This window comes from Solanum dulcamara, chromosome 5 (genome assembly GCF_947179165.1).
Source record: "Solanum dulcamara chromosome 5, daSolDulc1.2, whole genome shotgun sequence".
NCBI lineage: Eukaryota > Viridiplantae > Streptophyta > Magnoliopsida > Solanales > Solanaceae > Solanum > Solanum dulcamara.
In genome coordinates, this window is record NC_077241.1 from 58,931,472 (window position 1) to 58,954,573 (window position 23,102).

At 31.5% G+C, this 23,102-nt stretch overlaps 2 protein-coding genes and 1 pseudogene across 2 annotated transcripts; 1 reads left to right on the forward strand and 2 right to left on the reverse strand.

Annotated features, from left to right (window-relative positions):
• The first annotated feature begins 8,015 nt into the window (after positions 1-8,015).
• Positions 8,016-12,720, forward strand: LOC129889262 (vacuolar-processing enzyme-like). The gene is made up of 9 exons (XM_055964496.1): positions 8,016-8,279; positions 8,812-8,976; positions 9,048-9,204; positions 10,013-10,098; positions 10,191-10,390; positions 10,962-11,010; positions 11,300-11,506; positions 11,831-12,037; positions 12,228-12,720. Exons 1-9 carry the CDS (start codon positions 8,094-8,096, stop codon positions 12,408-12,410), a joined length of 1,440 nt encoding a protein of 479 aa, XP_055820471.1. The 5' UTR covers positions 8,016-8,093; the 3' UTR covers positions 12,411-12,720.
• A 456-nt stretch (positions 12,721-13,176) lies between these two features.
• LOC129888337 (vacuolar-processing enzyme-like) lies at positions 13,177-17,594 on the reverse strand (annotated as a pseudogene).
• A 329-nt stretch (positions 17,595-17,923) lies between these two features.
• LOC129888338 (vacuolar-processing enzyme-like) lies at positions 17,924-22,876 on the reverse strand. Its single transcript, XM_055963334.1, has 9 exons — positions 22,678-22,876; positions 20,451-20,615; positions 20,201-20,357; positions 19,631-19,716; positions 19,329-19,552; positions 19,162-19,210; positions 18,786-19,004; positions 18,489-18,695; positions 17,924-18,370 (listed from the first exon to the last, which is right to left on the reverse strand). The coding sequence occupies exons 1-9, from the start codon at positions 22,837-22,839 to the stop codon at positions 18,230-18,232; spliced, it is 1,410 nt and encodes a 469-aa protein (XP_055819309.1). The 5' UTR covers positions 22,840-22,876; the 3' UTR covers positions 17,924-18,229.
• Between the last annotated feature and the right edge of the window lie 226 nt (positions 22,877-23,102).

Sequence of the window (23,102 nt, forward strand, 5' to 3'; positions counted from 1 at the left end):
GTAGTGTGTGTTACAATCTCTATAATAATCCTTTGATTCTTCAAATAATATGGAATATGTTGAACTTGAATTTGATTTAGAGTCAAGGGCTTGAATAGCTTGATCTTAAATTTTTGTCTTCAAATTTGGATTTGAATTACTCGTCACAAACACTTATATGGTTATGACGAATAATAAGTATGAACAAGTAACTTGATCTCGAATTTTTTGATATTTGCCTTCGTTCTTGATCTTGAACTTGAATTTGATTATCTGAACTTTGTAGCTTTGTAGAGAATTTGTGGCCTCTGATCCACGAGCTCTCTTCTTGCTTCTTGTTTATGAAAACTCCCCCTCTGAGAATAATGATGACCTCTATTTATAGTTGTAGGGAGTAGTATGCTGGTGTGATTTGATTGGTCGGTTTAAACTGACCAATTAGATTCTTTTGGTGAAGAACTTTAATTTGATTGGTCAGAACATGTCACATATACACGTGACATTATTCTAGTAGCTAATTTAATTTTGACTTAGATTGCCACATAACTTCGACACGTGACATAATTTTAGTGGCTTATTTAATATGACTTGGATTGCCACATAATTTTGGCACATGACATGATTTTAATAGCTCATTTAATTTGACTTAGATTGCCACATAACTTTGACACGTGGCATGATTTTAGTGGCTTATTTAATTTGACTTGGATTGCTATATAATTTTGGCACATGACATGATTCTAATGGCTTATTTAATTTGACTTGGATTGTCATATAACTTTGACACTCTGGTGTAATTTTAGTGGCTCATTTAATTTGACTTGAATTGCCACATAACTTTGACACGTGGTGTGTTTTTAATGACTCATTTAATTTGACTTAGATTGCCACATCATTTAGATTATTTTCTTGAATTTAATATAGTCCAATTTAATTTACGGATTTAAATCTAATAAAATTTTAATGTTTACGGCCTTTTGTGGTGGCTCAAACTGTACAAGTTGATTTCGCTCTTATTTGAATTACCACGAATTACCAAGTCCTTTAACGTATTTTTTTTATTTTTTATTATTTGACATATGTTGACTTAATACATTTTTTAAAAAGATTTTAATTAAATATGTATTTTATTAAACTAATCTTATTAACAGTTTTTTTAAAATTTTAAATTTGACTATTACTAATTTATATAGTTATTTAATATTAAGAATAGAAAGAGAAAAATATAATAGTATTCACTTAATTTCGTAAATTAGACAAATAGACTGAAACAATTATTTTTAATATAAAAATAATAATTATAAAACAGAGAAAGTAAAATATATTCAAATTTAATCGAGGCTTAATAAAACATCCTAAAAAAGAAGGATACTGATTTCTCGTGCCACTTGTAATTATAGGTTCCCCGACAAAATTACTTCAACCTAAGCCCCACGATATTTTCAAACTTTACATCAATTTTTTCTCTATAAATAATAATAAATAAAAAAAGTGGAGAATTACAAAATTTAATTTGCATAAATTGATAAAAGCACCATATGCATGTGGATATTTGAATATAAATACACACAGAGAGTATGTATTTCCTCCATTAATTATATTATTTTTAGCAATAAAACTTAAGGTCATCTAAGTAATAATTTCTTCACATACACTAAACTATTAAAGTCTAATCAAAATGTACCTGTCACTTGAAGATTCCAACCGATAAATATATATATATAATAATAATAATAATACCCACAAAGTTGATTCTAACACGAAAACACATAAATTAAACGTATCCTTAGATTCTTTTAATTTGGTATCTGTGGAGCAGTTTTCAGTCATTATCTTACCAAAGGAAAATCAACTAGCAACCCAATAGCATTCTTCAAATATATGACAAGTACAACAATATTATCTTTAATTTCTTTTGACAATCTGCCACTTAATTTTGACAATCTCATCCCCACTTGAATAGTCATAAACTTTGGCTAGTTTTTTTTCCCCCTCAAAAAACAACCATTGCATGAATTTAATTATTTTTTTCATATTAAGTCATCATGATCGTGGGAGGTTAGGCTTGGTCCCTAGTATGTTTATTCATTTGCAAAAAAGATACATATTTAAAGGAGATCAGGACATGGAACAAAACCTCCAACGAGAATGGAAGTAGATTAACTAACCAAAAAAGAATATATATATTGATACGTCCAAATGACATTTCTAATAATGAAGTATAGCATAATTGTTGTCAAATATAGAATTCAACAAAATTGAAATCAAATTCCATATCGAATAAGGCGAAAATTAAATCGTATGCAATTATTTATTATTAGTTACTTATAATCAAAGAACGGAAAAATAGGAGGGATTTGAATGGTTCGTTATAAGTATCATCTAGTAACTTGTAACCTCAACAATATTGATTAGAAATGGAAAATTTATAAAGAGATAAATCAAGATTGAGCCCGTTTGGAGAGACTTAAAAAAAGTAACTTTTATGTATGAAGTGCTTTTAGAACTTTGAAGTGCTGAAAGTTATTTTTATAAATAAGCAGTTGAGTGTTTGGATAAAAGTGCTTATGATGTGAATTTTAGGGTTAAAAGAATAAAAAAAGGTAGTTTGAGAATTTAGTTAAAATATAAGGGATATAAAAGTAGTTTTCATGGTCAAAGAAAATGACTTTAAGCACTTTGGAAAAAAAAGTTAGGAATCCTAACTTTTCATTTTTGACTGACTTTAAGAACTTTATGGCTTAAAGTCAGCATTAGGCAAACACGTCCAAAAGCTAAAAAGGGGCTTTAAGTTGATTTTGTCCAAACGGGCTCATTGTCTTCACCAAGACTTTATGACTTATTTCGGGTCAATATGGAATTCAACCTTTTAGAGCTAGTATACCAGTTTATCAAACTCATGATATATTTAATTGTTTCTCAACTAAATTAAGGGTGTGTTTGGTATGAAGGAAAAAAATTTCCATGGAAAATGTTTTCGTGAAAAATAAGTTGATTTCTAACTTATTTTTTCATTTTTGGTTGGTGAGTAGAAAATATTTTCTATTGTTTGATTGGGGAACGAAATAATATTTTTCAAAAAATATCTTTTATTATTGGCTCGAAAGTAGAATTTTTTTTTTAGAAAAATAGGTTTTGACATGAAAATCAACCCCATTAATTGATTCGGGACCTGACCCCAACACCTAAATTGAAATCTGTCCCAGATGATCGATTTGAGATCCAATTCCGATGATCGATTTGAGATCATACACCAATCTCTGACCTAGGAGCTGACCCCGACTTCCGATCCAAAAATCGACATTCGAATTGAAATCCAACCCTCGATCCTAACTTTCAAATCAAAATTTAATTGTTTTTAAAAACATTTTTTAACCTTTTGTTTTGTGGGGTGGGGGGAGGGTGATAGGGTGGTCGAAGTAGGGGTAGGATAAGAAAAATGAAATTATCAAAATTTAAAATACTTTTTAAAAATAAAGTTTTAATTTTTTTTTGAGGGGGGTACTGGGGGTTAGGGGTGAGGTTGGGAAGGGGGGGGGGGGGGCTGGTAGGGGATCGAGATACGGATGCGGTAAAAAAATAAAATTTTAAAATTTAAAATATTTTTCAAAAATAAACTTTTTAAATTTTTTTGTGGGGTGGGGGGCTGGTATGGTGGTCGGAGTAGGAATTGGGGTAAAAAAAAAAATTTAAAATTATTTTTTGGGTTGGGGTGGGGAGGGGGGTCTAGTATGGGAGTTGGGGTAGGGGTGGGTAAAAAAATAAAATTTTCAAAAATAAATTTTTAATTATTTTTTTATTTTGTGTATGTCGGAGAGGGAGGGAGGGGGTCGTGGTGGTATGGGTGGTTAGAAATAGGGGCGGGGGAATTGAATTTTTTAAAATTTAAAGTTTTTTTCAAAAATAAAATTTTAAAATTTGAATTTTTTTGGAGGGTGGAGGGTTGGGGGTTGGTTTGGGGGTAGGAGTGCAGGGTGTAGAGGGTAAAAAAAAATCAAAAAAAATTAAAAATGAAATTTTAAAAATTTTAAATTTCTTGGATGGGTAGGGTAAGAGAATAAATTGTAATTTGAGCTGGAGGAGAGTTTTGAAAAATGTTTTTCTAAATTTTTTGGAGGAAAGTTATTTTTCTAAAATTTGAGGAAAATAAGTTGATCTGAAAAACATTAACATTTAAGTCAATCGAACATGAAAAAATAGGAAAACATTTTCCTTCATACCAAACATACCCTAAAAGTGTGTTACATTTATCCTTCCGAAAAAAAGTGTTGACTTTAAACCAATGACATTTACTTCGAGCTGATTAATCTTGTTGCAACATCAATCAATCAACCATGAGACGAGTTTTATATAACAATTATATAAAAAGAAAACATCAATGAAATATTATTTTTATCCAAATCCCAATATTTCAAATCTAATTTAAAACCAAAAAATGAGAAACAAGAAAAAAAAGGGTTAAAAAGTTTCAGTACTCGATAACGTTACTATTAGTAAAGTTTTAGCTTTGAAATATGTCTTTGAGTGACGAATTAATAAAATGTATTTGACAGTAACATTTTATGTATGTTTACGATGCGTCAGACAATTGTCTTTTTGTCATAGATTTTTTTGGAATAAAATACATACATAAAACGTTACTGTCAAATACGTTTATTCTAATTTTGTAAAAAAAATTTAAAAAATATTATTTTAGTGATATGGTTTAAATAATGGCTTACATTGGTCAAAAATTCTACATAATTGATATTCCAAGTGCATTATCTCATTCCAAACCCTCCCAACACTCCAATCTCATAGTATTTTACTAGATTATAAATAAATACTTTTAAAATAATATATTTTTTGTACTTAATTATCAGACGCTAGAAAATAAATAAAGAAAACTCATTATTTTCTATGAATATTTTCTTTTACACCAAATATACCTTTATTGATTACCAGGTGCTTTTAATGAGTAAATTCAAAGCATGCAATTTAAAAAAAAAAAACCGTGTTTGCTTTAAAACGCTTTTTATGGCGTGGAATGGTATCTTTACTAACATATTACGCTATGTGATTGTTGCTTCATGTGAATAAAGTAAAGAAATGAAGAAAATGACATAAATTCATGATATAAAATTTATAATAGGGTTGGAGTCGAACTTTTAATTTTATGGGTATTGAATTCAAAATAGCTAATCCAAAGTGTTAATTAACTAGATTCTAAATTTAGTATTTATAGATATTTAATGAATTTTTTAATATGAATACATTATTTGAATAAAAGTTATTAAATTCGATTTAATCCATACCTGAGCTTCTAACTTGGCCCTATTCATGACAAAGAGAATATATTGGCTTGTCATTGCTTTGATCCTTCACTTTAATTGTTTTTATGTTTCTACTATTATACTTTCTTATTATATTTTCAATTTATATTCATCTAGGTCACTTTTTCTTTGAAAAAGGGCAAGAATAAAAACTTCCTTTGGAAGGAAGGCATGAAAATGAAGAAACAAGAAGACTTTATTATTAATTGCTTTATACTATTGTAGATCTTACTTACCCAAAAAAATTGAATGTACACAATCCCATCCTATTCTCAAATCTGGTGGCTCGGTTGATTAGCACCCCTGGAGGCTCATCTTGCATACAAATTCTGCGACCTCATTCATTCATTCTAACAACTCATTGCCCTATTTTCTTTAGATCTAGTCTATATAATGACCGAAATCCATACATAAGATCGTTCTAGCTTATCTCCTTTAAAAATAGAAAGGCATGAATTGTGCAAGAAGTTCTTTCGGTTAAAACGTCGTGCGACTCGGAGGACATAAGACTTCTTGGTCAAGCCAAAAAGAGGAAAAGACATGACCAGAAGAATTGTGTGAAATAAGTAAATTTATCCAGTTGAGGCATTCTTGATTGATTGAGACAAAACGATTCCCTCAATACAGCTTAAAGAAGTGGTAGCTCATTCCGGATAAGCGAGTGAATTTCAAGCCAGAAAAAGCTAGTCTGTCAGTGAGAGAAGTGATAACTTCGAGAAAGTCCCACCCAAAGAGCTTGGCCAAGAATGGACCAGACAATCCCACATAAAAAAAAAGGCTACTAACTTGGCTGATTCAACAAATAAGGGAAAAAGGCATCTCCTAGGAAAGAGATCCTACTCCCAAAGAAAGGAGGCTTAAGACTAGTCATTAAGAGAGGTGACCCTCTTTTGCTTTTTCAAGCTATGAATGTAGAGATCAGGGTCACTTAGTTTTTTTTTTGTAAAATACTTTTTATTATTTTACGGGGTAGAAAAAGATAAAATGCACGAGAGAATTAAAAGATATAAATCGAACCTCACGAATAAAATAAAATATAAAAAATTAGATAATTAATTAATTAACCTACTAAAATCCCTTCAGTTTCTTTGTTAGTGTGTTTTATGACAAATGAGTCTTCTTTAACAATATATAAAGATGCTTTTATCTATTGTAGCTTGTTTCCAAATTATTTTCTACATTTTCCTAGCTCATGTTTATTATTAGACTTTGAAGGGTTTTTTTTTCTCGATATTTGAAGCGCGCACTAAAGATCCTATTAAATCTGGATTGTACATTGCAGAACCCATTTGGGGATGACACTTCCAAAAGAGTTTCTCCACATTCAGAGTTCAAACTCGAAACTCCTAATTAAGAACAAAATAGTTCCACTACGGTACCATGGCTTTGAAGTAATTTCATAGATCAATTATGTGTCTAAAAGGAATCAGAAAATATAAGTTCGGAAACTTAAAGATTTAAATAAAAGTGAGACAAGCCAATTTTTCCCTTTTCACACAAAAGCGGAAACAACTAAAATAACACAGATATTCAAAAAATACATATAATGGTGTTGGTTGTCCGCCATCATCATCATCATCATACTACTACTACTATTACTATTGTTACTATTACTATTATTACTATTACTATTATTAATATTACTACTATTACTCTTATTATTCTTACAATTACTATTACTACTATTACTGTTACTATTATTACTATTGTTATTATTATTACTATTATTATTATTATTATTACTACTACTATTATTATTATTGTTAATGGTGTTGGTTGGCCGCCATCATCATCATCATTATCATACTACTACTACTGTTACTATTACTATTACTACTATTACTATTATTACTATTGTTATTATTATTACTATTATTACTATTATTATTAAAATTCATATAATAAAGTACACAATAATGAAAATGACGTATATGTCTCTTTTCGGAACTTTCTAAATATTGTCATGTCCTACGAATTGGATGACTACAGTTAACCGCAAAATAAATAAATAAATAAATAAAGGGAGCTAAAAAAGGGGGAACCAATTCTTATCAGATCCTTGACAATTATATTTTCCTTCAACCTTAAATTATTCTTCCAACATAGACTAATGGTTTATTTGGCCAAGTGTTTGGAAGAAAAAGGACGTATATTTTTTTTTAAAAATTAAAGTAAGTACATGTTTTATACAATTGAGATGGCTTGGCTAAGATTTCAAGTGCTTTGAGTAGTACACCGAAATTGTATTTTAAAAGTTGTAAAAAAATACGTATATTTTTATTTCAGAAGATTTTTTTAAACTTTGGCCAATAATTTTATTTTATTTTAATATTAGCAAAAGTATATTTTTTTATCATCCAAGCACAAATTATAACATACTTTTTAAAAGTAAATATATTTTAGAAGCTTTTTCATTATATAATTTTGTATAAGAATTTTGGATCTACAAAATAAGATTAAATAAAGAGTCTTGAGAGAAGGAAAAGAAAAAACAAACAAACTATATTCCCAAAAACCGTCCAGATTCTAATAGTGAAGGAGACATTATTAATTAATTAATGAGAAATAACAAAGGAGATGCTGTATGAGCAGCTACGTAAGAAGCTTCATAAACAACATTGGTGCATCAACTACACCATCATCCAATTAAAAAAAAAAAAGCAAAATTGAATCTGAGCTGTCCACATAGCTTACATGAATATTCTTCTTCAGTCTATAAATAACGGAACCTTTTCTATAACAACTCGCCCTCGTTTATTTCTATTTTTTATTTACTAATTTTTAATTTTAAGCTGATATATAATGAATCATTACGTCGCCGGAATCTTGTTCCTCATTGGGCTGTTGTTAAACGTTGCCGTCTCCGAAAGCCGTAATTTTTTGAAACTTCCGTCGGAAGTTTCTAGATTCTTCGATGCCGATGAGAGCGATACAAGATGGGCTATCTTGCTTGCCGGATCAAACGGTTATTGGAATTACCGTCACCAGGTCATTATTATTTTTTATTTTTTCCTTTACATATTTATTTCTGTTTTGAAGCTTTTACTTTATGGTGAGTGGTTCAAAGTGTCTCGTTCGAAGCTTTTACTTTATGGTGAGTGGTTCAAGTGTAACATTAGTGGGGCCGGAGCTACAGTATAATTTATCATGGGTTACGCAACATTATCTTATTTTCATTTTATTTGATATGGATTTGTCATACCTATCAAGAAAAGTTTATAACGCAAGAGGGACTTAACTAAGGAGTTAAATAAATTTACTTTTTTGTATATGTAAAAATTGTGTTAAAGTATGGTTTATGAATCTTCTATTATATTCATTTTTTTGTTTTGTTTTCCCACCTGATGTCTAGTATATTACGTTGTTAACATATGAAGAACAACTAAAGTGTTAATTCTAACAAGTTGGATCATTCCTTTTCGTTGTTTTGATAAATTGAATTCGAGATTAATTAATTGTCTAGAAAAAAGAAAAAAAAAAGAACTTGTCTTGATTATATGCCCTGCCATTCTTGACTCAGGCTGATATATGCCACGCATATCAACTGTTGAAGAAGGGTGGTCTTAAAGATGAGAACATTGTTGTGTTCATGTACGATGACATTGCAAACGATGAAGAGAACCCAAGGCCAGGAGTTATCATTAATAACCCTCACGGTGAAGATGTTTACAAAGGAGTCCCTAAGGTAATTGTATTTCCGTAAATTTACCATCTAACTAGTTAATACCTGTTTCTGATATTGTCTCTTTGAGGCAGGATTACACTGGAGATGATGTTACTGTTAACAACTTTCTTGCTGCTCTCCTTGGGAACAAAACTGCTCTTACCGGAGGCAGTGGAAAGGTGGTAGATAGTGGTCCAAATGATCATATTTTCATCTTTTATAGTGATCATGGGGGTCCTGGAGTGCTTGGTGAGTTAGCTTCTTTCTACTTCTTAATATTGACTTGTTTCATGAAAATCTTTGATCCTTTCCTGTTCACATTTCCTCTAAGCCGAATTACTGTTTTTATAGTGCTAGACAAATGATGCCTACTGGTTCTTGTTCTTTTAGACTAACAGGACGTAAATTGGTTATGCATCTTACCTTTATTTGTTGAATATGCGACAGTTCTTTGAAATTTTGTTTCCACAGTAAATGTTTGGGAAACTCCTATTGGTATTGAGAAAACAGGGCACTAGACTTTACTAATTGCGTCAATAGGGCGATTAGTAGTTTCTTGATTTTATCCTAGGCGTATTGTTTTTCTAGGATTCACAATTATTATATACAACCATATACCTTTGTCGAGTGAACCTATTCGTTTTACCTGTTAAACTATATTACCAAGATTAATCTGCTTTCTTAATTAAAAATAACATGTTTTAACTTTTTGAGTATGATATAGGCTGCTATACTCAACAAGAAGTCACTAGTCAAAAGTTAATTCACATTCTGTCGCATTTTAATGGTTGTATTATGTCTCTTATGAACCATCTTCTCTTTTGATCTTTCAAGTTTTGATCAATCACTGTTGTATGTGGAGTTCTATAATTTGTATGGATCATGGTTAGGTTGTCTTTTATGGGGATGAATGTAGATAATGAGACAGGACATATTTTGTTGGATTAAAATGTTGTCGTCAATTATATTTTGCATTTGATTGGTCTTATTAAATTGCATGAAGAATATTTTATAGTTCCTTCATTTCATATACTAATTACAGTGTCATGTATTCTAGGGATGCCTACCGATCCTTACCTCTATGCAAATGATCTGATTGATGCTCTGAAGAAGAAGCATGCTTCCGGAACATATAAAAGCTTGGTGAGCTTTTATATTTCGTGCAGATTCTTGCTGCTGTAGGTAGTTTGAGTCCTTTTCCATTCTCTGAATTATTTCTTGTTGTCTATTTGCAGGTATTTTACCTTGAAGCTTGTGAGTCTGGAAGTATGTTTGAGGGTCTTCTTCCTGAAGGTTTAAACATCTATGCCACAACAGCATCAAATGCTGATGAGAGCAGCTGGGGAACCTATTGCCCAGGAGAGTACCCCAGTCCTCCTATCGAATATGACACCTGCCTGGGTGACTTGTATAGTATTTCCTGGATGGAGGACAGGTACATGCAGTTTTTCTGCATTACATAAATGCCATGTGGAACAACTGTAAGAAATTTGAGTTTACAGTGAATTTTTGACCATGATATTTGTCCAATGTGTTGGCTTCTTGCTTGGCTATGTTTGAAATCATAAGTTCGCTAGTCCTATAAATATCATAGCAATAGAAATTGAAGATATTCTCAATGTCCATGCTGGAGATAGTACAACGTCTGTATCAGCAGACAACTATGTTTGAAAAACTTTAGTTCGTCAAGTCCTATAAGTATTTTTGCCATAAAAATTGAATGCATTCTCGAATTCTACACCGGAGATAATAAAACTCACAAGTTACTGCTCGAGAGTTGATGACTTGCCAATGTGAGCTGGGGCTTGTTATATGAGCATTTCTTTCCATTAGTTGTTCCTTTACGTTCAACTTTTCTCGTTATGTAATTATGAATATGCTACTTAGTGACCCTAACTAGTTTAGATTAAGGCATAGTTATTATAACTATAAATCTGCTTATGAAATTATTTTATTAGTTTCAGCAGCATAATTTTTTGTTGACTCTGTTCTTTGGATCTGAGCAGTGAAAAACACAACCTGCGGACTGAAAGTTTGAAGCAACAATATCACCTGGTAAGAGCTTAAGTACATGGAGAATTGGGATAATCTATAATAGAATTCATGGCTCAGTAGAAATGTCAAAAGTAGTAGCAGTAAAATGAAGAACTTAGAAAGCGAAGCCAATATCTCTCAGTTGTACTAGTGAGGGAAAGGGTAAAGGGAGGACGTAGATGCCAATTTATAATCTGATGATTTCTCTCTTACTGCGAATAATGGGTGTTATTTCTGAAATGCACTTCTTTTTTATGATGCCATTTGAGAATTGTGTGCAAGTCATCAGCTCTAATGCCTGGTTATGCAGGTCAAAGAGAGAACTGCTAGTGGGAATCCTGCCTATGGTTCGCATGTCATGCAATATGGTGATGTACATCTCAGCAAGAATGCTCTATTCTTATATATGGGTACTGATCCTGCAAATGATAATTCTACTTTTATGGATGACAATTCCTTGCGAGTATCAAAGGCTGTCAACCAGCGTGATGCAGATCTTGTGCATTTCTGGTACAAGGTATGCTCCAAGTTATATGTGTTTTTATTATACAAGTAACCTAAGAATGAAATAAGTAATTTACCTACACGTGTAAAATGGCAGGAAATAAAGGTTTTGATTTTTGAAGCACATTAACTAGTGGGAATATAATCTTAAAAACAGATATACATTTGCAACATTAGGTGCCAATGAGTAATTTAATTGAGAACCATATTTGAGGGATGTATAGCTACTATAGAAGCCCCTACTTAATGTTCAGGTCAAAGAGACACTGAAATTTTGTATCTGATGTCACCATGTGATCTTTTTCTGACTTACTGGTCTGTTTGTCTAAACTGGCAGTTCCACAAGGCTCCTGAAGGATCTGTTAGGAAAACTGAGGCTCAGAAACAGTTAAATGAAGCAATATCACATAGAATGCACTTAGACAACAGCATAGCCCTTGTCGGTAAGCTTCTGTTTGGAATTAAACAAGGTCCAGAGGTGCTGACTGGTGTCCGCCCTGCTGGTCAGCCTGTTGTTGACGATTGGGACTGCCTTAAATCCTATGTAAGTACACCAAACACACCCCATTTTTATCAATATCTTTTGAACTTGCTGTTGGGTAGGAAACAATTTCATTCTTGTATTAGCTTGTATGAATATATGGGGATTGAAGCACAGATCATTGGTATTCGATGTATCGTTAGTTTGGATGGTTTCATGGCTTACATTCATCAGCAATACCTGTGTTATACAGGTGAGAACATTTGAAACACATTGTGGATCGTTATCTCAGTATGGAATGAAACATATGCGTTCTGTTGCTAACATATGCAACGCTGGAATTAAGATGGAGCAGATGGTGGAGGCATCAGCACAAGCTTGTCCCAGTGTTCCATCCAATACTTGGAGTTCCCTCCACAGGGGTTTTAGTGCATGATTGGCATATAATGCAACACAAGATGCACGCCTAGATGCTAGCAAAATTATTCGTAATTATCAGTATGAAGATTGATGTAGTGATTGTAAAATTGCTCGCTAGTGTAATTGATTCCTTCTAAATACAGCATAGAAGCATATCAGTATTGAGTGGAAATGTACTAGATGCACATTTCTTATTGTAACTATTGTTATAGTTGGTCATCATTGTAAATAATTTACTATGCAAAAGCTCTACCTGAACAAACTTTGTTTGGAAGGTAGATTGTAAGCTTGTCTTTCTTCGAATCAAGAAAAGGTATTTATATGCATCTTTATGTTTTTGAAAGGTACTAATAATTCTCTCAAATTTAGCAAATAAGATCTCAATGAAAGACTAGCACAAACAACCGGGTCACCCCCATAATATTTTTTTTTTAGATTACATGTAAATGCTTTTGGGACAAATATCAGTAAGAAAGTCACATATTTTTCTAAGAGATTTGACAGAAAACATTTTCATCTCGTACCAAATACACCAAAGACAAAATTATGATTGTATACGACTCTCTTCACTTACATTCAGATAAGAAGGGCTAGAATTATGTCTAATGAATTGGTGGGATCTATATATGCATGTAGCAGCTGCTAAAAACTTCATCATTTTCCACAAAAAAATCAGACAAAATCGAACTTGGCTGGAACTGAACAAGAATCGGTAAATGCATAAAAAGGTCAAAAGGCATTATATTATTGAGAAAGTAAAGCTTTAGTACATGGATACCGGGCAAAAGATCTGCTTCTAAGCAGCCTTTTTCTGAATGTAGCTATCAATTAAAAGAAAAACTGGCAGCCATGACACAAACTGGCAAAATATACTATTCCCCAAGCGTACCCTCTACTAACTTGAACATGCTTGTGCAGACATAGCAGCCATTTTGTCAGTCGTAATCCCAGAATTGCAGATGTTGGTGATACCACGTACATGTTTCCTTCCATGCGGGGTTAATCCTCCACAATGTGCCTCAAATATCTTGACCTATTATCTGGAACAGAATAGTCATATTCTCATCAAAAGAACAAAGCACAAAAATTGAACTGAAATACCACAAAAGATATTGTTTTTTTTCCAAATTAAATACTTACATAGGACTTGAGGCAATCCCAGTTGTCAACAAGTGGTTGTCCAGCAAGTCGAACACTATTTAGTACCTCATTACCTTTTTCAACACCAAAAAGAAGCTCCCCTAGATGTTTTACATTGTTGTCCACTTGAGTTCTCTGTGACATAACTTCATTTAGTTTCACACGAGCTTCATATTTCTCATCAGAGCCTTCAGGAGCATTTTGGTGCTGCAAACATTAAGAAAGAATATTAGCGAAATCATGTGTAGAAAGAAGAATTCTCCATCAACTGTGCTTCAAAAAAGAGATAGAAACATACTTTGGTGAGCAAATAGAAAAGTTCAGCACTGCGCTGATCCACATTCCTTGACGATGATTTCAAGGATGACTTGACATCCATAGAGTCATGACTCTGATTTTTAGAAGTTTCACCCATATACACTGCAAGGGAATCAAAACTCACCACTATATCACCATATTCTGTGACATGGGAGCCATCTGCACCATGTGAAATGTTGGCTGCAGTTCTCTTTGCAACCTGAGCTACAAAATGAAATCATAAATCTTCCATTAAAATGGAATAAAAGAATATCATATAAGATAGGAAGCATTAACAATTGATCTTCTATTTTTTAAACAAATTGCTTAAAGCATATGCAATATTTGTCCATAACATTATAAACTCTTACTCGTCTATACTGCCCATGTACGCTGTTAGCTTTTCGATCTTTTACATCACTGTCATAGGTGCAAACAATAATAAGTTTGTCACTTCCAAGTGTAAATAATTGAAAGAAAATACAAGAATCTAATAGTTGGCATACTACTTCCTAATAATGTGGACTATGAGAAGAGAGGTTATAAAAATTGTTTATACCTATCTTCCATCCAGGCAACACTGTACAAGTCTCCCAAGCACACACCCTAAAACTCGCGAGGGGGGACCAAGCAGGGATCTTCAGAAGTACCCTTGCCACAATATGTCGCCCAACTATCTTCATCAGGTTGTGATGCAGTCATGACATAGATATTAAGTCCTTTGTGGAGAAAACCATCAAACATGCTTCCAGACTCACAGGCTTCTAGGTAAAACACCTGAGCATCATCCAACATAAAATACAGACTTAAATTTCACTGATCAAACATCGCGCAAAGGAAAACAAAGCCTGAAAAAACTAAAGCAATCGAGTTATTACCAGTCTGTCATACGTCCCTGAAGCATGCTTCTTTTTCAAAACATTAACTAGATCATTTGCATAAACCAATTCTCCATTTGGCATTGCTGATAACAATAAAAACATGAAAACAATTATGCATATCCTAATCAGTTTCAAACAAGGATAAAAACTTAGGTGAGAATCTCAAATATTATAAATCATGTTTCCATTTTATAATGAGTATTAGCTTGATTTTCCAATTGCCTAATCATGCCATTCGTCGGCAAGTTCCTAACATGAATTACTTGTACACATTCACAACAACATCCACAGAATATCCGATTATCGATATATACTATAACCAAGTGTATAGAATTCAATTGGCTTTTGGAATTTCTCATTAGAATGTCATATTGTCACAACTTCAAAATGGGGTTTATTTCTCATGAACACTTGCATTTCTTCTTGATTCCAACTTTTTTCAACAAACAAAATGACATTTTGAGATAATAACTATTCCCTCCGTCCTAATATAAGAAGAAATAAAGGGAGACTTTTAATCTTGTGGTGCATATGGAATATTGAAATTGAAAATTTTGCTAAATATAAAAAGAAACAGAATAGACCAAAAAGGAAAGTAAGACACTTAAATTGAGACATAGGGTCTATTAGTTGAGTGAGTGATATCTCAACTCCTCCAAAATGTGAAAACAGAAAAATAAACAAAATTAATGTGAGGAAGACACTTACTAATCATTCCAGGGCCACCATGATCAGTATAATATATGAATATATGATCCTTTGGACCACTCTTCAAAACTTTTGCACTTCCCCCAACAATACCACTTGTTGGCAAGGATGACATTGTAAAAGTTTTTAACATTAATATCTTCACCTACATAATCCTGTCTCAACAAAACAAAAAAAGAAAACCCCTCATAAGCTAGCAAAAACTCTAATAATCTTGAAATATTTCCATGGAATTGAAGCCAAAAAGAACAAACCTTGGGGACACCTTTGTAAACATCATGGCCATGTGGGTTATTGATGATGACTCCAGGTCTGGGGTTTTCTCTATTGTGAGCAATATCATCGTACATGAATACAATGATGTTCTCATCTTTAAGACCACCAGCCTTTACTAATTGGTAAGCATGGCACACATCAGCCTGAAATCATACAATCAAATAACAAATTACATTCGAATTTTTATACTTGTCCACTTGTTCCTTTTAGTACGTGACACTGTTTGACTTGATATAAAATTTAAGATAAAAAAACTATTTTATAAATTTGTGGTTTAAACCATTTGTTCACTACTTTTGTAATTATAGTTTTTTTATTAAGGATAAAAGGAGAATTTTAAAGTTAATTATTTTCATTAATAAAAAAAATATATATTTTTTGAAATAAGACTAAAAGAAAAATGTGTCAAATAAACTAGACATATAGGGTATTTCGTTCTAGTTTCTCCTTTTAAACGCAAAATGCTGTAAAATAATGTGGTATTTCAGTGGAAAACAATAACAAATGAAAAGTAGGAATGTGATTTTGGACTTAAGTTACTTAAAAATTAGTAGTAATTCTTTTCAGTATGTATACTAATAACGTATGGCAGTATTTTGTATGCTAACAAAGCTCAAAAATCCACTCAATTGTGAAAATTTATATAGCAGCCATTAAACTTTTTTTAATATCAATAGAATCATTCATTTAAGACTTTTCTCCTCCAAATAAATCACTCAATTAATTTTATAATTACAAAATGTGACATGGTAAAATAATTTTTTTAAAATTTTGTACAAGGTAAATGCAAGAATACTAAAATTGGAGAATCAATAATCAAAAGGCAGAACCTCTTCAAGTATTTAAACAATAAGATCCTGTTTGCTCCAATGTGCCAAAGTGTTATTGAACAAACAAACAATATATAGAACATATAATTGCTATAAAGAATAGGGAGGGGAAAGAGAAATACAAGAGTTTGGTTAGAATTTAACACTCAATTTGTACGATGCAACATAGTAATAATTCGATCCGGGATTATTTTAAGTAATTAATAATGTCATCTAAATCTCATCAAGACTATTAATTGAGAGGGTACATAATTCGGATTGGTTCGAATTTTAAAATTCCATATCAAATAAAAAATAATAGTCGGATTTTGCAACTTCAGATTTTTGTGGAATTTTTATTTTTTTTGGTGGTTTGATGTGAAGCAGTTGTAGGACAATTAATAATGTCATCTAACTATCATCAAGACTATTAACCAAGAAGGTACATAGTTCGGATTGATTCCAATTTTTTAAATTCCAAATCAAATCAAAGTGTCGGGATTTTATATTTATAAATTAAATTAAATCAAATCAATAGTAGTTGGGTTTATCAATTTCAGATTTTTGAGGATTTCCTGATCTTTTTATATATATATATTTTGATTTCATGTGAATCATCTTTAATCAGTTGTAGGATAATCAAATTTAATTATCTCAAAACTTATTTAACTCTTCAACAATCAATAATAGCCGCATATTTACAAAAAATGCAAGAATATTAGTAGATGTTGATGAAGATATATTATCAAACCATTTCAATGATCACCATAAATGAATCGTCAAATATTCACATCGGCATCAAACATTCACCCCAATAATGTCATGTAACTATTATCAGGACTATTAATTAACGTTTACAAGCAAATTGAATCATAAAAAAAAATATTATATATAAAGAATAAATTTAGGATGGTAACCTGATGCCTATAATTATGCCAGCCATTGGAGCCAGCAACTAGGACAGCTAGCCCATTTGGTTCCTTTTGTTTTTTGGTTTAAGACTTGAGAGATACTACGACCTTCAATATTAACCAATAGTGAGACCAAAACAAGGAAAAATGCACCAACAATATTATACCTAGATATCATTGTGTTTGAAATTAACAAAGAAACCTCTCAAATAGTATGGGAATATTGAGCTTTGGTGTAAAACAATTTATAGGACAATTTATACAATAATTTATATATAAATTATTTCTTTGAATGGATAGTTTCTTATTTTCATGAAATATTATAAAATATTTATATTTAGGTTAGTGGGAGAGATGAGAATGTAAATCTTTGTCTTCATTCAGGTTATGATATGTTTTTTCATTTTTTCATGAAAACATTTTCCTTCATACCAAATACACCAACAAAATTATAATTGTATATGACTCTCTTCACTTACCACTCTTCAAAATTGTTCAAATAAGAAAGGCTAGAATTATGTATGATAACTCAGAGAAATTCTACATGCCGCCAGGTTAATGAGTTGGTGGGATATACATATGCATGTAGTAGCTTTTCAAATGAGACAAAATCGAACTTGGATGGAACTGAACAAGAGTCGGTAAATGCATAGAAAGGTCAAAAGGCATTATTATTGAGATAGTAAAGCTTGAAACTGGGCAAAGGTATGCTTAATTCAAAGCAGCATTATTCTGAGTTTAGCTACAATACAACTATAAGTGAAAATTTTGCGGCCATGACACAAACTGGCAATATATACTATTTCCCAAGCTCTACTTGGTTGAACATGCTTGTGCAGATATAGCAGCCATTTTCTCACTCGTAATCCCAGCATTGCAGATGTTGGCAATACCACGTACATGCTTCCTTCCATACGGAGTAAATCTTCCACAATATGCCTCAAATATCTTGACCTATTCTTACGAAAACAACAAAATATGAAAAGACTAGTTATGTTCTCATCAAAACACGAAAATTGAACTGAAATACCACAAAAAATATTGTTTTTTTTTTGCCAAGTTAAATACTTACATAGGACTTAAAGCAATCCCAGTTGTCAACAAGTGGTTGTCCAGCAGGTCGAACACTGTTTAGTACCTCATTACCTTTTTCAACACCAAAAAGAAGCTCCCCTAGATGTTTTACATTGTTGTCCACTTGAGTCCTCTGTGACATAACTTCATTTAGTTTCACACTAGCTTCATATTTCTCATCAGAGCCTTCAGGAGCATTTTGGTGCTGCAAACATTAAGAAAGAACATCAGCGAAATCATGTGTAGGAAGAAGAATTCTCCATCAATTGTGCTTCAAAAAGAGATAGGAACGTACTTTGGTGAACAAATAGAAAAGTTCAGTACTGCGCTGATCCACATTCCTTGACGATGATGTCAAGAATGACATGGCATCCAGAGAGTCATGGCTGTGATTTTTGGAAGTTTCACCCATATACGCGGCAAGAGAATCAAAACTCACCACTATATCACCGTATTCTGTGACATGGGAGCCATAGTCACCTTGTGTTATGTTGGCTGCAGTTCTGTTTGCAACCTGAGCGACAAAATGAAATCATATATCTTCCATTAAGATGGAATAAAAGAAAGCATAGATGTATAATATAAGATCTGAAGCATTAACTAATTGATGTTCTATTTTTCAAACAAATTGTTTAAAGCATATGCAATATTTGTCCAATACAAACTCTTACTCGACTATACTGTCCTTGCACACTGTCAGCTGTTCGATCTTGTACATCACTGTTCATAGGTGCAAACAATAATAAGTTTGACATACTACGCCACTTCAAAGTGTAAATGATTGAAGAAAATACAAGGATCTATACTTGGCATACTCCTTCATAAAAATTGTTTATACCTATCTTCCATCCAGGCAACACTGTACAAGTCTCCCAAGCACACACCCTGAAACTCGCGAGGGGGACACTGAACCAAGCATGGATCTTCAGGAGTACCCTCGCCACAATATGTAGCCCAACTGTCTTCATCAGGTTTTGATGCAGTCATGACATAGATATCAAGACCTTCTGGGAGAAGACCATCAAACATGCTTCCAGACTCACAGGCTTCAAGGTAAAACACCTAAAGAACATAAAATTCACTGATCAAACATTTGCGCAAAGGAAAAGAAAGGCTGAAAAACTAAAGCAAGCGAGTTACCAGTCTATCATACGTCCCTGAAGCATGCTTCTTTTTCAACACATCAACAAGATCATTTGCAAAAACCAATTCTCCACTTGGCATTGCTGATAACAATAAAAGCATGAAAACAATTATGCATATCCTAATCAGTATCAAACTAGGTGAGAATCACAAAATATAATAAATCAAGCTTCAATTTGTAATGATTATCAGCTTAATTTTCCGATTTCCTAACCATGGGATTCGGCAGCAAGTTCCTAACATGAGGTTCATTTCTCTCATAATCACTCAACAAATATTTGTTATGTCAGAAAGTCACATTTATTCTTGATTCCAATTCTTTTCAACAAACAAACTAACTTTTTGAGATAATAACTACTCTCTCCGTCCTAATTTCATGTCACAGAGTTTAAGACTTTTTAATCTTGTGGTCTTAAACTTGCATTTGGAATAAAAAAACTTACTTGATAGACATAGAAACACTACTCTTTTTACGACAGGCCAAAAAGGAAAGTAAGACACTTAAATTGTGACAGAGGGTGTATTAGTTGAGTGACCAGGTGTGGAAAATGTGAGCAGAATACTTACCAATAATTCCAGGGCCACCATGATCAGTATAGTATATGAATATATGGTCATTTGGACCACTCTTCAAAACTTTACCACTTCCCCCAACAATACCACTTTTGTTGGCAAGGATGACATTGTAAAAGTTTTTAGCATTAACATCTTCACCTACATAATCCTGACTCAACAGAGAAAAAGAAACCCCTCATAAGCTAATAAACACACTAATCTTGAAAATTTTCCAAGAAATTGAACACAAAAAAGAACAAACCTTGGGGACACCTTTGTAAACATCATGGCCATGTGGGTTATTGATGATGACTCCAGGTCTGGGGTTTTCTCTATTGTGAGCAATATCATCGTACATGAATACAATAATGTGCTCATCTTTAAGACCACCATCCTTCAGTAATTGATAAGCGTGGCACACATCCGCCTAAAATCATACGATCAAATAAGTTGTTAAGAAATTACATTCGAATTTTTGTACATGTTGCACTTGTTCTTGTATGACTTGACATAAAATTTAAGATAGAAAAAAATATTTTAAAAATTTGTGATCTTAATCTCTTCACCATTTGAATGACTATAAATTATTTGGTTAAGGGTAAAAACAGAATAGGGAGGGGAAAAAGAAATATGAGAGTTGATTATAATTTAAAACTAAATTTGTACATACAAAATAGTAGGAGTAAATATTTAAAAGATCACTCAATTATGTTAAATTATTTGGAAAAGTCACTACACTTATTAGTGTTGTATCAATAAAGTCATTCAACTTATGACTTTTCTCTTATAACAAAATCACTCTACATAATTTGTTAACTTAACATATTTTTTTTTTTTATGTTTTGTAATATGAATCTCACAAAAAAACAATAAAATATTAAAAAGATACAATATAAAAAATACGACAACCAAAATCAAAATGTGCTTTAACTATGATTTTTTTAACTGCTTAGCTATGATACTGCTATAACTGTCGGCCTGTAGATCTAAAAGGATCCATATCGTTTACCCACACCATCGTATGATAAATTTTTTTTTTATCTCAAACCACAATTTATATGAAATGCGTATTTATAAAATATGCAATTTATTTTAATTCTAAAATAAAAATAAATTGCATATTTTATTCACCAAAGTGGTTTTTTTTTCAAGCATGATTTTCTTAATTAATTCCAAAAATTTGAATACTAGGCAAGTGATTAATACAAATAAATTTTGTTACAATTTTAAAGTATTAATTATTAGGAGTTCTTACCTAATTAAAAAAAATATAATGTCCAATTTTTTTTTTAACAAAAAAATTATGCAAAAATTTATTGTATATCATTTGAACGTAAAATATCTTATGAATATTGACATTATTTTATTAAACCAATGTTAAGTTAAGAATATTAAAACTGACTTTAAAAAGTTATGGCTTGGTTATTTGAAATTAGAATATGTTATCAACATTAATACAGAGTATATTTATTGAAGATAATTATTTTCTTAAAATAGAAAACGTATTCTATTTCTAAGTAATATATGATGCACAATCTAATTTATTACAGCATTAAGTTGTAATGAAAATGATAATTTTGCTGAAATGTCTTAAAATTTGTCCATAATTGATTTATGAAAATATTTGATGTTATGATAGTTTAATTTGATATTTGATCTATTAGACTTATAGGTGGGTTGGGTCTTTTAATATTTTATTATTTATGGGGTTTATGTTTATATGTATGGTTTTTAAAAAAAATTATTTTGCCAAGTTAGAGTTTTTTTTTTTTCTATGACAAATCATGTAGAGTCATTTTGTATGAGAAAAGGCATAAACGTTCAGTGATTTTACTAATACAAAATTAAATTTAATGATTTTACTAAATAATTTCACATATTTTAGTGACCTTTTTGGGATATTTACTCCAAAAGAATAGTAATTTTATCCGGAATTGTTTTGAGTAATTATACTTATACAAGAAATTAAATGTTCAATAGTTATTATAAGTAATTAATAATGTCATCTAACTATCATCAAGACTATTAACTAAGGATGTATATAGTCCGAGTTGATTAAGATTTTTTTAAATTGCAAATTAAATCAAAGTGTCGGATTTTTATATTTATAAACTAATTCAAATCAATAATAATCAAACTTTTCAACTTTGGATTTTTTTAGATTTCTTGATTTATTTATTTTTTTGGCTTGATGTGAATCATCTTTATCAAATTATAGGATAATCAAATTCAATTATCTCAAGACTTATTTAACTCTTCAACAATCAATAATAGTCATACATTACACAAAAAATGCAAGAAAATTGATAGATATCGATGAAGATATTATCAGACCACTTCAGTGACCACAAACAAATCGTGAAACACTCACACCAAGAATGTCATCTAACTATCATCCAAACTATTAATTAACGTTTACAAAGAATTGAATCATAAAAAACTATATCTATCTATCTCTATATATATAAAGAATAGTTTAGGATGATAACCTGATGCCTATAATTATCCCAGCCATTAGAGCCAGCTACTAGGACGGCCCATTTGGTTCCTTGTGATTCTTGGTTTAAGAATTGAGAGATACTACGACCTTCAATATTATTAACCAATATTGAGAGCAAAAATATACCAACAATAATATGCCTAGATATCATTGTATTTGAAATTAACAAAGAAACCACTCAAATAGTATGGGAATATTGAGCTTGGTGTGTGATAAATTTATAGGATCCTTTAATTTGTGAGAACAACACCAAAGACGTACAAAGGTTTTCATGACGTAGAATTCAAAGGTCTTAAAAGGAAAGACAACCGTAGGAACTCACGAAAACATGTCAACAACTTGACAATTATTGCAATAGCATTTGGTCATAGATTATGAGAATTAATTTTAAATATTGCCTATGATAATAGATTT

Bases quoted from the DNA above. Each gene is read 5' to 3' on its own strand.
- LOC129889262 (XM_055964496.1), top strand. From the start codon at position 8,094: ATGAATCATTACGTCGCCGGAATCTTGTTCCTCATTGGGCTGTTGTTA. The intron at 8,280-8,811 runs GTCATTATTATT...TTCTTGACTCAG, and splicing joins ATTGGAATTACCGTCACCAG to GCTGATATATGCCACGCATA. The intron at 11,011-11,299 runs GTAAGAGCTTAA...CTGGTTATGCAG, and splicing joins TGAAGCAACAATATCACCTG to GTCAAAGAGAGAACTGCTAG.
- LOC129888338 (XM_055963334.1), bottom strand. From the start codon at position 22,839: ATGATATCTAGGCATATTATTGTTGGTATATTTTTGCTCTCAATATTG. The intron at 19,717-20,200 runs GTAAGTATTCTG...TATTGTTATCAG, and splicing joins TGGTGGCCCTGGAATTATTG to CAATGCCAAGTGGAGAATTG. The intron at 19,211-19,328 runs GTATAAACAATT...ACCTATGAACAG, and splicing joins GTTGCCTGGATGGAAGATAG to TGATGTACAAGATCGAACAG.